At 42.1% G+C, this 12,636-nt stretch overlaps 1 protein-coding gene across 1 annotated transcript in view; it reads right to left on the reverse strand.

The window, feature by feature from the left end:
- LOC126354088 (luciferin sulfotransferase-like) overlaps nucleotides 1-12,636 on the reverse strand; it is a 270,156-nt gene that overhangs the window by 99,609 nt on the left and 157,911 nt on the right. Inside the window, exon 3 of the mRNA XM_050003473.1 lies at nucleotides 10,535-10,634. Coding sequence (XP_049859430.1) covers nucleotides 10,535-10,634 — 100 coding nt within the window. The remainder of the gene's footprint in view (nucleotides 1-10,534; nucleotides 10,635-12,636) is intronic.

Here is a 12,636-nt window from a genome sequence, read left to right on the forward strand (position 1 = left end):
ACTAGTGCCGACATTGTGCATGCTCTGTTGCCTGTGTCTATGTGCCTGTGGTTCTGTCAGTGTGATCATGTGATGTATCTGACCCCAGGAATGTGTCAATAAAGTTTCCCCTTCCTGGGACAATGAATTCACGGTGTTCTTATTTCAATTTCCAGGAGTGTACTTTCAGTGGTAGGTTTGATAACCTAACCCCTTCAGCATCATCTGATTGCTTTCGACTACATTCCATTACCCTCGTTTTACTTTCATTGATGTTCTTCTTATAACTTATTTTCACAATAACCAGTTAATACAAGCCATCACAACAATTACTCGATTAGAATGTAATTAAATGATGCAAGGGTATTCTGAGTAGATGAGTACTTAGTTCAGGCATTCCACAGCACTTCGTAAGTTGTAAGACGTCGTGGTCTCCTGACATTCATTGCTTACATATTCCGCCCTCACAATCATGTTCCGCACATGAAGACGCTTCATTCGAACCCTAACTCGATAAGATAAAGTCAATGTTGTATGAATTCATGTAAACGATATGCAAATAACAAATAAATCGCAAGTGTGCACTGAGGTTCAAATACTCGAGGATGGCGTACACACACACATTCAAGACACGAAGCTCACAAAAGCTTTTAATTTAGGGAGAAGCAAATTGCTTGCCAGCAGGCCGGTCCCTTCAGAGGACGAGTCAACCTATTTATATCGGCCAGCGCCCTCCCGCAGAGCAGACAACGTTTGCCCAAGTGAAAGGGAGAACGACTCCGTGTTCGGCTTAAAAGTAAATCCGCTATGTTGTGTGCGAGCGCCCAGCCTACGCATTCTTTACAAACATAGCACATACTTTCAGAGGTTTTCACAGGGAGACAGCAAATGCCAAACGCCGATGCTACAGATTTCCGGATTGGTCGCCTTAAACGAAACGTGATTCTCCCGTTTAAGAAGAGCAATGCTGATTGGCAGACGATATTCCTTATGCCTTGAGCTGAAGGAGTAATGGAAAATACCGAAAGAAAGTGAACGAAAAAGACCAAAAGTAGGGGCCTTTCTGTTGTCGCTCTTGGAGAGAGAACACGTAACGAGAGCGTGTGCGCTGGTATGTGTACTCAAAGAGCGAGGAACAAGTCTCTCCTCAGTACTTCACTGGGAGAGCACCTCTGTTTAGAGCGAATTGGAGTGTGACTCAATATAGAGTCCTTGCAATTAAGCGTTGTTCACTGTGTTGGCCGCCACACTTATTGTGTGGTGTGAACGGACAGAGCTATAGTTAAACTCCTGCGAGCGAATTTTTGAGTGGCATCGCGGTGGACTGGTTATCTGACCAGCGTAGACTAGGGGAGAATAGGAGTCCTTGTCTTCATCAAGGCATAGGGAGAGTTTGATTGGCGAAGGTCAATCCTGACAGAACGAGAGTTATCCTATTTGTAGACAGAGAGCGGTGCAGACAGCAGTCATCGCAGCTTACAGTATTGTGCGCTACATCTCCTGCGAACCCCATATTTCCTCCTCAACAGTACACTTCACAGCATTTCACTTGTGACAGCCTCGACTGTACCTAGAAACATTCTAACGGACATTTATTTAAGTTGAGTAGGCGTGGCTCTCACTCATTCTGCCAAGTCAATAACAATCTTAAACTTTGTATAGAAATTTCATTAGCGAATCCTAACCTTAAGAGGTAGCTTCACATTCCGAAAAGAACCCGTAAATAACTTGTTCAATTCATAACTGAAAGTGCCATTGTGATTTCTCAGAATTTTTGCAAAATAATAATAATAATAATGATTTTCGTTAGCTTCATGTTTTACTTACACTAACTATCACTACTCCAGTACCTAAGTATCCCACTAGTTAGATAAGAAATTTTGTGAATTTTTGTGTCATTTCCTTACAGCGCGGAGACTGCAGAAGATATTTATAGCTAAAAGTTTCTCGGGCATTTCTCTTTAGAACGTTAGAAGCGCCTGTCTGACTTCTGTAGTAGTATGGGTGTGGAAATTGCATCTTGCAGGAGCCACAGGGTAAATGGTACATTTGAGATTAATCTGTTGCACAGAATGACAGAATAGCACCCACACGTTCACCATAGAAAGTCAGTTAGTAACCTGCCGTCTGTAGCAGCGCCCCAACATTCTGCTCAAAGCTGCGACATCCTTTGCACCGACCTTATATTTAGAGACGGACGCTGGTCAGCCCGTGCTGACGTAAATTTCAAAGTGTACTACCCACGAGATGCACGTGTGGGACGGCCTTTGGGGACCTTAATCACATGAGACGGCAGAGGCACATTCGTGTAGGCGAAACGTTCACCAACGCTCAAAGACCGTAACCTGATAATGCAGCGTCCTTTGGTGTCGACATGGCGTACTGATATCACAGGCATAGCAAGTGGCTAGCAGACCACCGTGAGCAACGTTCAGTCCTTTCTAAATGCCCTTTCTGTATTTGTTTGACCACTCAGACCACTGAGATATCTCTCTGAGGCCTACAGTTGCTGCTTTTTCTCCGCTGTCCTAATCATTTACATCTTAAACAGGTTTCCTCCAGTCTTTTCAATATTCAGAAATAACGGTCTACATCTTTCATGCGTTGTAATAATTACGTTTCACTGAAGAATTCTACCAAATCTGCAAGAATAACATTTTACTGACGAACAGGCATCGCATGAATAAAAACATTTTATTTCAAATAGTCTACTTAACAAATTCCTTAAACTGAATAAAACTAGAATCACAATATGCGATCTCGAAGCCAGCAATTAGATATAAAATTCTTAACAAACGATATTAAGTATTTTACCAATACCATTGATGAATATTTTGTGACAGTTTTAGAAATGAGTAGAACTCAGCAGAAACGACTGCAGGGGAAGAATGCTGTTTCCGTAAAAAACACAAAGAAAGTAACAGCAGTTGATTTATTCCATTGCTATTTGTGCCAAAGATCAGCACGTCTCGGAATCAGTCTGGGCACATCACAGTGAGACAACTTTGAAGCTGGTTCCGTCCTGTGTTGGTGTTTGGTAACGATGGAACGGAAGTTATTAAATAAAGTTAACTTGAAGTGTGATAACTACCTCGAAGCTATATTTTGTTTGCTGAAGTAATGGTAATTAAATCGTTCTGAAGTCGGATCTTGGACAAGTATGCTTCTACATTCATAATAATTAGCTTCCATCTAGTGTTCCTATATTGATTCATGGAAATTTATTGTTACCAATGACATCGGACGAACCTCTGGAATGGTACGTCTATCGGAAAGCGTGATTCTAGCACCGCTTTGGTTCAGATTTGGAAAATGCATGTTACAACGCCATAAACTTTTGATAAATGTAGTCATCAATAAGTGACCATTCTCTGTCGAAGACCATTTTTCAGACCATCTAGGATTATCAGCGAAAGTTGGATTAGAATACAATGACGTCAAAAGAGGAGTGGATTATCAATGCAGTCGGAATTTTAGTTGTAAATTGTTGTAGTTGCACTGGAAAAGTCCCTGAGCTTCAAGCGCTAATTGAAAGCACAGAAGCTGATATCGTTATAGGTACAGAAAGCTGGCTAAAGCCTGAAATAAGTTCTGCAGAAATTTTTACGAAGTCTCAGACGGTGTTCAGGAAAGATAGATTAGGCAGAATTGGTGGTGGAGTGTTTGTGTCTGTCAGTAGTGGTTTATCTTGTAGTGAAGTCGCAGTAGATACTCCGTGCGAATTAGTGTGTGTGGAGGTTATACTTAACAGCCGAATTAAGTTAATAATTGGCTCCTTCTACCGACCCCCAGACTCCGATGATACAGTTGCGGAACAGTTCAGAGAAAGTTTGAGTCTCGTAACAAATAAATACCCCACTCATACGGTTATAGTTGGTGGGGACTTCAACCTACCCTCGGTATGTTGGCAAAAATACTTGTTCAAAACCGGTGGTAGGCAGAAAACGTCTTCCGAGATTGTCCTAAATGCATTCTCCGAAAATTATTTCGAGCAGTTAGTCCACGAACCCACGCGAATTGTAAATGGTTGCGAAAACACACTTGACCTCTTGGTCACAAACAATCCAGAGCTGATAGAGAGCATCATGACTGATACAGGGATTAGTGATCACAAGGTCATTGTAGCTAGGCTCAATGCCATTTCTTCCAAATCCATCAGAAACAAACGCAAAATAATTTTATTTAAAAAAGCGGATAAAGTGCCACTAGAAGCCTTCCTAAAAGACAATTTCCATTCCTTCCGAACTGACTATGCGAATGTAGACGACATGTGGCTCAAATTCAAAGATATAGTAGCAACAGCAATTAAGATATTCATACCTCATAAACTGATAAGAGATGGAACGGATCCCCCGTGGTACACAAAAAAGGTCCGAACGCTGTTGCAGAGGCAACGGAAAAAGCATGCGAAGTTCAGAAGAACGCGAAATCCTGAAGATGGGCTAAAATTTACAGACGCGCGAAATTTGGCACGTACTTCGATGCGAGATGCCTTTAATAGGTTCCACAACGAAACATTGTCTCGAAATTTGGTAGAAAATCCGAAGAAATTCTGGTCGTATGTAAAGTACACAAGCGGCAAGACGCAGTCAATACCTTCGCTGCGCAGTGCCGATGGTACTGTTATCGACGACTGTGACGCTAAAGCGGAGTTATTGAACGCAGTTTTCCGAAATTCCTTACCAGGGAAGACGAATGGAATATTCCAGAATTTGAAACACGAACATCTGCTAGCATGAGTTTCTTAGAAGTAGATACCTTAGGGGTTGCGAAGCAACTCAAATCGCTTGATACGGGCAAGTCTTCAGGTCCAGATTGTATACCGATTAGGTTCCTTTCAGATTACGCTGATACTATAGCTCCCTACTTAGCACTCATATACAACCGCTCGCTCACCGATAGATCTGTACCTACAGATTGGAAAATTGCGCAAGTCGCACCAGTGTTCAAGAAGGGTAGTACGAGTAATCCATTTAACTACAGACCTATATCATTGACGTCGGTTTGCAGTAGGGTTTTGGAGCATATACTGTATTCAAACATTATGAATCACCTCGAAGGGAACGATCTATTGACACGTAATCAGCATGGCTTCAGAAAACATCGCTCTTGTGCAACGCAGCTAGCTCTTTATTCGCGCGAAGTAATGGCCGCTATCGACAGGGGATCTCAAGTTGATTCCGTATTTCTAGATTTCCGGAAAGCTTTTGACACGGTTCCTCACAAGCGACTTCTAATCAAGCTGCGGAGCTATGGGGTATCGTCTCAGTTGTGCGACTGGATTCGTGATTTCCTGTCAGGAAATAGTAATAGACGGCAAATCATCGAGTAAAACTGAAGTGATATCAGGTGTTCCCCAGGGAAGCGTCCTGGGACCGCTACTGTTCCTGATCTATATAAATGACCTGGGTGACAATCTGAGTAGTTCTCTTAGACTGTTCGCAGATGATGCTGTAATTTACCGTCTAGTAAGGTCTTCCGAAGACCAGTATCAGCTGCAAAGCGATTTAGAAAAGATTGCTGTATGGTGTGTCAGGTGGCAGTTGACGCTAAATAACGAAAAGTGTGAGATGATCCACATCAGTTCCAAAAGAAATCCGTTGGAATTCGATTACTCGATGTACCTGGGTGTTAAAATTACGAACAACTTTAGTTGGAAGGACCACATAGATAATATTGTCGGGAAGGCGAGCCAAAGGTTGCGTTTCATTGGCAGGACACTTAGAAGATGCAACAAGTCCACTAAAGAGACAGCTTACACTACACTCGTTCGTCCTCTGTTAGAATATTGCTGTGCGATGTGGGATCCTTACCAGGTGGGATTGACGGAGGACATCGAGAGGGTGCAAAGAAGGGCAGCTCGTTTTGTATTATCGCGTTATAGGGGGGAGAGTGTGGCAGATATGATACACGAGTTGGGATGGAAGTCATTACAGCATAGACGTTTTTCGTCGCGGCGAGACCTTTTTACGAAATTTCAGTCACCAACTTTCACTTCCGAATGCGAAAATATTTTGTTGAGCCCAACCTACATAGGTAGGAATGATCATCAAAATAAAATAAGAGAAATCAGAGCTCGAACAGAAAGGTTTAGGTGTTCGTTTTTCCCGCTCGCTGTTCGGGAGTGGAATAGTAGAGAGATAGTATGATTGTGGTTCGATGAACCCTCTGCCAAGCACTTAAATGTGAATTGCAGAGTAGTCATGTAGATGTAGATGTTATGTAGATGTCATGTAGACATGTAGATGCAGCGACCAGTGAACGTTTTTGCATTTTCGGCATTTCTGATGTCATAGCATTAGAGATTGGTTCAAATGGCTGTGAGCACTATGGGACTTAACTGCTGAGGTCATCAGTCCCCTAGAACTTATAGCTACTTAAACCTAACTAACCTAGGGACATCACGCACATCCATGCCCCAGGCAGGATTCGAACCTGCGACCGTAGCGGTCGCGCGGTTCCAGACAGTAGCGCCTAGAACCGCTTGGCCACACCGGCCCATTGGAGGATAAAATATCCTTTTAACTCATGGTGTGTCCGGAAATGTCTGACAGAATCCTGATGAAGAATAAATTCAAAGGCAACTTTCGGTGTATTTTGCTTTTCTCGTAATTTCCAATTATTTTAATCGTGCTTTTGTCACTAGGTCTCTGCGTCAAGTGACCTGCTTTACATTTTTCGGTAGATATAGACGAGTATCGCACATTCGCATAAGTTTTTAATCTTCAAACAGGTGCCTGTGGTCCAGACACAGACTGACTCAAGGATCCCTGTAACAGGACACAAGGTCGTTTACTTGTATAGTTTCGGGACAAGATTTCTTAGAACATAAAGGCATTTTAACAAATTTCCTGTATGTTTATTCCATTATACAAGTGTCTAAACAGCTCTACACATAACTAAAAGATTTCGCAAACATCTAAAGGGTTCCGTTAGATGTCACCTGGAGGCACACAGAGCATGTTACCAATTCTGAACTTTCTTTTCTTTAGATGTCATATATGCGCCAAATCTGACTGAAAGTGCCGAGAAATTCGAGACTTGCTAAAGCGATCCCAAAGGGTATCATGGGTGTCACGACCATGAACAGTTTTATTTGATATTATAAAAAATAAGCTAAATTTGGTTGTGGTTGCGCTGGGAGATATACAATAGATACAGTTCACCATTTACATACACATGCGTAATTGACTATAATCATAAGAACACTTAAGGTTTGACTCGTCTCAAATGAGACCAGAGACGAAGAGGCAATCATTGGAGTGGCATCATGCAAATTCATCCAAGAAAAAAAAAATTCCAAACCACACCTTCTGCTGGAAAAGCTATGGCTACGGTGTGTTTCGATTCCGAAGGACTCATGATTGTGAACATCATTCCAAGCGGAACCACCATAAATTCTGATGAATATGTGGCGACACTGAAGAAACTTCAAGCTCGACTGAGTCGTGTTCGACCACATCGGCAAAAGCAGCATGTTTTGCTGTCGCACGACAGCGCAAGACCCCATGTCAGTCAAAAAACCATGGAAGCGATCACAAAACTCGGATAGACAACACTGAAACACCCGCCTTACAGTCCTGACCTGGCTCCATGTGACTATCAGCTCTTTGGAAAACTGAAAGACCGTCTTCGTGGAACAAGGTTTCAAGATGATGACTCCCTTGTGCACGCTGCCAAACAGTGTCTCCAACAGGTTGAACCAGAATTTTACCGTTCGGGTATAGAGGCGTTGGTTCGAAGATGGCGTAAGGCAGTTGAGAGGTATGGAAATTCAGTGTAGAAATGAAAATATTGTTCGTAAAAGATGTATCTACACACTGTAAAATTTTCAGACATGTAGAATAAAAGATGGGTTTAATAAAAGTTGTGTGCATTCCTTTTGGAGTTACCCTCGTATATTATTGCTGAATGGCTTTATTATCTAGTTGAAGGAAAGTGTCCAAGCAGGATAATGAATAGCCTCATTCATCAGCCTCTGTGATGTTCCTCTAAGCTGTTCCTAATTTTTGACCAGCGTAGCTCTTGGCTTTGAAACATGGAAAAACAGTTTTGAGGAAAGAACTTTCATCAGAAAAGACGTTACCTATAGCGCAAGTAAAAATTAGGCCAACTCGTATTCAAATTTGTGAGGCGAAAGACTGTGTTTATGTGTGTGATACAGATGTCTGGTTGCGAGCGGCGTTTGAATGGCATGCGATCCGTGACGTAGAGGCTGGCCGTGGTGCCGGCTGGGCTGGTGTGTGAGTCGGCTGCCGCGCTGGATCTGGTCCGTGCGCTAATTTGTGTTGTCCACTTTTCCACTGCCCGATGGCTGCGCCACGCATGTCTATCAAAGTTGAAATAATACGGACGTGACGTCAGCTCAGCCACAGAACCCGCTATGGCACCTAACTATTCTGAGCGCTCGAGTTCATACAAAGCATGCAGTTAATCATACAACGATACGTTATATCAAAATATCAAAGAGGGGAGCACCACGATTCTGCCAGCGCGAAGATCCTCTTTGTAATCATTGTGCGTAAAATAACAGAATAACGGGTATTTTTCCCCTCTACCGCCAATCAGTAAAAGTAATGTATAACAATGTCTTTGCTAATTAATGTACAATGAAGACCCGACAATCAGTTTGTTGGCTGAAACGGTTTGACTGGTACATTCACACGATTTAAGGCGTAATTAATTCTGCAATTGGACACATTTTAATTGGATTTTAATTGAAAATTGCTATAAAATCTAACGCATATTTTCGTACATAACTAATGAACTGTTCAAGGTATGTAATTTCTGAGTACTGCAAAGAAAAGAGCAGTAAAATACCCGTTAACTAAATCGTGCCAAATTAATATTTGTAATAACATTTAATAGCACAAATTGAAAGAATCCTTCTCGAGCATCGCAGTGAAGTTTACCATTACTCAACTTCAGTCATTGGCGAACTGTTACTTTTACAACTAAATAAAATATATAGTTTTAGACTAGAATTTCAGCTCACAGCTAACGGTGTAGTCAAATCAGTCGTAAGTACTTTGTATAGAAGATGTAAATGAGTCTGGTGAAATAGCGAACCTTATTGACGTGTAGGAAAATTCGCTGAATGGGTGGGCCGAAGCTGTATAAGGGTGACGGCCATCATGATGTGTGGAGAATTCGATAGCACGTGGTTGGCACTGGATCGGTACTGGTCGTGGTTTGTTGTGTACGAGCTCGTTGAAGCAACATCTTTATCAGGCTGAGCGGTGATTACAGCCGCACACGCTTTAGAAAGAGAAAGGCTTTACAGTTAGTCCAGTAGCTAGACTTAGAAAACCCAGGGCCCACTCAAGTGACTGATTATTTTCTATCATGTGACCGTCCGGACTTGTGATTATCGTGTGGAAGTAGGTTTCTGAAATTTGGACATTTCCTCAGATTTACCATGTGATGAACTCTGATGATTTTTGCTAGAAATCGGCACTTAGAATTTACCACCGTTTGTCGGTTTGACTCTAAAATTCTCCTTTAATGATTCGCAATGAACGTAGTTAATGTTTTACAGCAGTTTTCCGGTTTGTTAAATTTTACGTCGCGAGCTTATCTTCTGCTGTGTTGGAAGCTCGAGTAACTTCTAACTACTTAATAAAACAGTTGGGTTGAACAGTCTTTGAGCTTGTGGAAAACGTTTGAAGAGAAGAATCTTTTATTAATGAAAACTGAAACACTGTAGTCACGGGTTGCCATTTCACGTAATTTGCACCTGGGTAATCCTAGTGATTAACTGTCTTACTGGTTGATAGCCTAGAGACCATTTTATTTCATCATTTGAATTACAAATGCGCATGGGAAAGGAAAGCTGAATTTTTCATCCTCAGCTAAGACAGGAAAAGCAAACAGATTGTAATTTACAGCTCAAAATCGAAATTTTCACTTTTCCCCCCTACTGTCACAAATTTCTCTCAGATGTTAAAAATTGTGTATTAATCTAGTCAAGAATGGCACTTCAGAAACACAGTCTTGCCCCCATAAAAGAAACTTTTTTCCTACTTTTGCAACAAATTTCCTTTAAAAAAAAAACAAAGAAAACTGTGAATTTAGCAATGAAAAATTTAGATACACCAAAAGTTGCGGTTGCAAACTCCTATTGTTTCATAACAAATGGAAGCTGTCAGTGTGCTTCTGATTCGTCCTGCCCACTGTGTGTAAGCGGAGTGAGAGCTGTGGCAAAAGGCCCATAAATATTCCACACCTGCAACGGGAAGCACTATGTGAAACCATGATGAATTTTTTACCTCGCGATCTTTCGTAGGGCGGCGCATACCAAACAGCAGGAAATGACTACTGCAGCTTTCCTTACGGGCGTCCCACTAAATGGGAGAGAGGCAGTTAGTGCCAACTTTTGCAGAGTGCAGTTACCGGGATGAGTGGCCCACTAACGTCTTCGCCAAGTTTTGATGTACGTGCAGATCCTAACACGTCGCCAGCACGCCTCACGCCATTAACCGCAAGCCGAGTCTCAGTCCACAGACAACCCAGAGACCGCGAACGTCTGTAGGACTTCTGTTGCATAGGTACTCACTCAAAAAACGGTACTCGGTCGTTCAGAGTCTTCTCCTTGGCAGTTTTAAAGTCGCAATCGTTTGCAATCAGCCAGGCCATCTCCTGCGTCCATGTTGTTCCTGTAACAATAATTTGTTGAAAGTTAAAAAAAAATTGAAAAACGAATTTTTAATTAACATTTAATCTAGACACATCTTTACATAATTCAGGCAGTGACTAGAACTGAGAAATGAATTAAAGTGCATTAGTTACAACAATAATAACAATAATAATAATAGTACTGATTTGTCTTCAATGGATACAACACTATTGTAATTTTTTGGTCATGGAGAACAGAGGCTATTCTCCAACTACTAGAACCAAGTTCAGCTTCATCTTGATACAGTTCACCAGAGTTATCAATGTGTTATACCACCGCAATGACATCATGTGAATATAGCGCAGCATCCTGTTGTGTCTAAACTATATGAATGCAAGGTTAAAAAGAAAAGACATTGTTACATCAATACGTGGCGCTGGGGTACAATGACAGCATACACATGCAGTAGCGTGTCGCACCGGAACAACGGTAGTGTAGTAATAAAGCAGCCTTTGTTACCGATAAAAATATATTTCAAAACATACCTCCAGGATTTGCAGTACTACAGGAGCAACAATATTTTCTTCAAATGTGAGAGATGGATTCTGCATTTTCATAAGAAAAAATCCGATCATTCAGGAATTGAAACATCCAGGAAACATAAATTATGATTTCAGGGTGTGACAGCGAACTGAGTCCCTCAGTCAAACACAAATCATACAAGATCGCATAACGGGATAAGTGAATCTACTTTGACCTCTAAATCATCGTATGCGCTTAAATTGGTTTGATGATTCTCAAATCTAATTGCAAGAGGCAATGTGTGCTCTTCTGTTCCTTGTTTTCACTGACGGAATTATTTCGTCATTCCCGCGTGGAAACATCAACATCACATCAGTCATTTATTTGTTTCATATAATTGAATAGAATCGCCTTGGCTTAAAGTATAACCAGGTAACAATCATCCTCGTCGGGAGGAGAAGAACAAATTTACAGACGTTGAAATTTTCTGTCAACTACGCTATGTGATCAAAAGTATCCAGACACCTGGCTGAAAAGGACTTACAAGTTCGTGGCGCCTTCCATCGGCAATGCTGGAATTCAGTATCGTGTCGGCCCACCCTTAGGCTTGATGACAGCTTCCACTTTTGCAAGCATACGTTCAGTCAGGTGCTGGAAGGTTTCTTGGGGAATGGCAGCTCATTCTTCACGGAGCGCTGCACTGAGGAGAGGTGTCGATGTCGGTCGGTGAGATCTGGCACGAAGCCGGCGTTCCAAAACAGTCCAAATCTGTTCTATAGGATTCAGGTAAGGACTCTCGGCAGGTCAGTCCATTACAAGGATGTTATTGTACGCATACCGCCACAGGCCATGCATTATGAACAGGTAATCGTTCGTGTTGAAAGATGTAGCCGCCATCCCCGAATTGCTCTTCTATAGTGGGAAGCAAGAAGGTGCTTAAAACATCAAAGTAGGCCTGTGCTGTGATAGTGTCACGGAAAACAACAAGAGGTGCAAGCCTCAGAATTTTACTGTTTGCACTACACACGCTGGCAGATGAAGTTCACCGGACATTTACCATACCCACACCCTCCCATCGTATCACAACATAGTGTACCGTGATTCGTCACTCCACACGTTTTTCCACTGTTCAGTCGTCCAATGTTTACGCTCCTTACACCAAGCGAGGCGTCGTTTGGCATTTACTGACGCGATGTGTGGCTTATGAGCAGCCGCTTGACTATGAAATCCAAGTTTTCTCACCTTCCACCTAACTGTCACAGTTCTTGCAGTGGACCCTAATGCAGTTTGGGATTCCTGTGTGATGGTCTGTATAGATGTCTGCCTATTACACATTACGACCCTCTTCAACTGTTGGCGATCAGTCAACAGACGAGGTCGGCCTTTACGCTTTTGTGCTGTACGTGTGCCTTCACGTTTCCAATTCAGTATCACATAGGAAACAGTGGACCTAGGGATGTTTAGCAGTGTGGAAATCTCGCGTACAGACGTATGACACAAGTGACACCCAATCACCTGAC

This window comes from Schistocerca gregaria, chromosome 3 (genome assembly GCF_023897955.1).
Source record: "Schistocerca gregaria isolate iqSchGreg1 chromosome 3, iqSchGreg1.2, whole genome shotgun sequence".
NCBI lineage: Eukaryota > Metazoa > Arthropoda > Insecta > Orthoptera > Acrididae > Schistocerca > Schistocerca gregaria.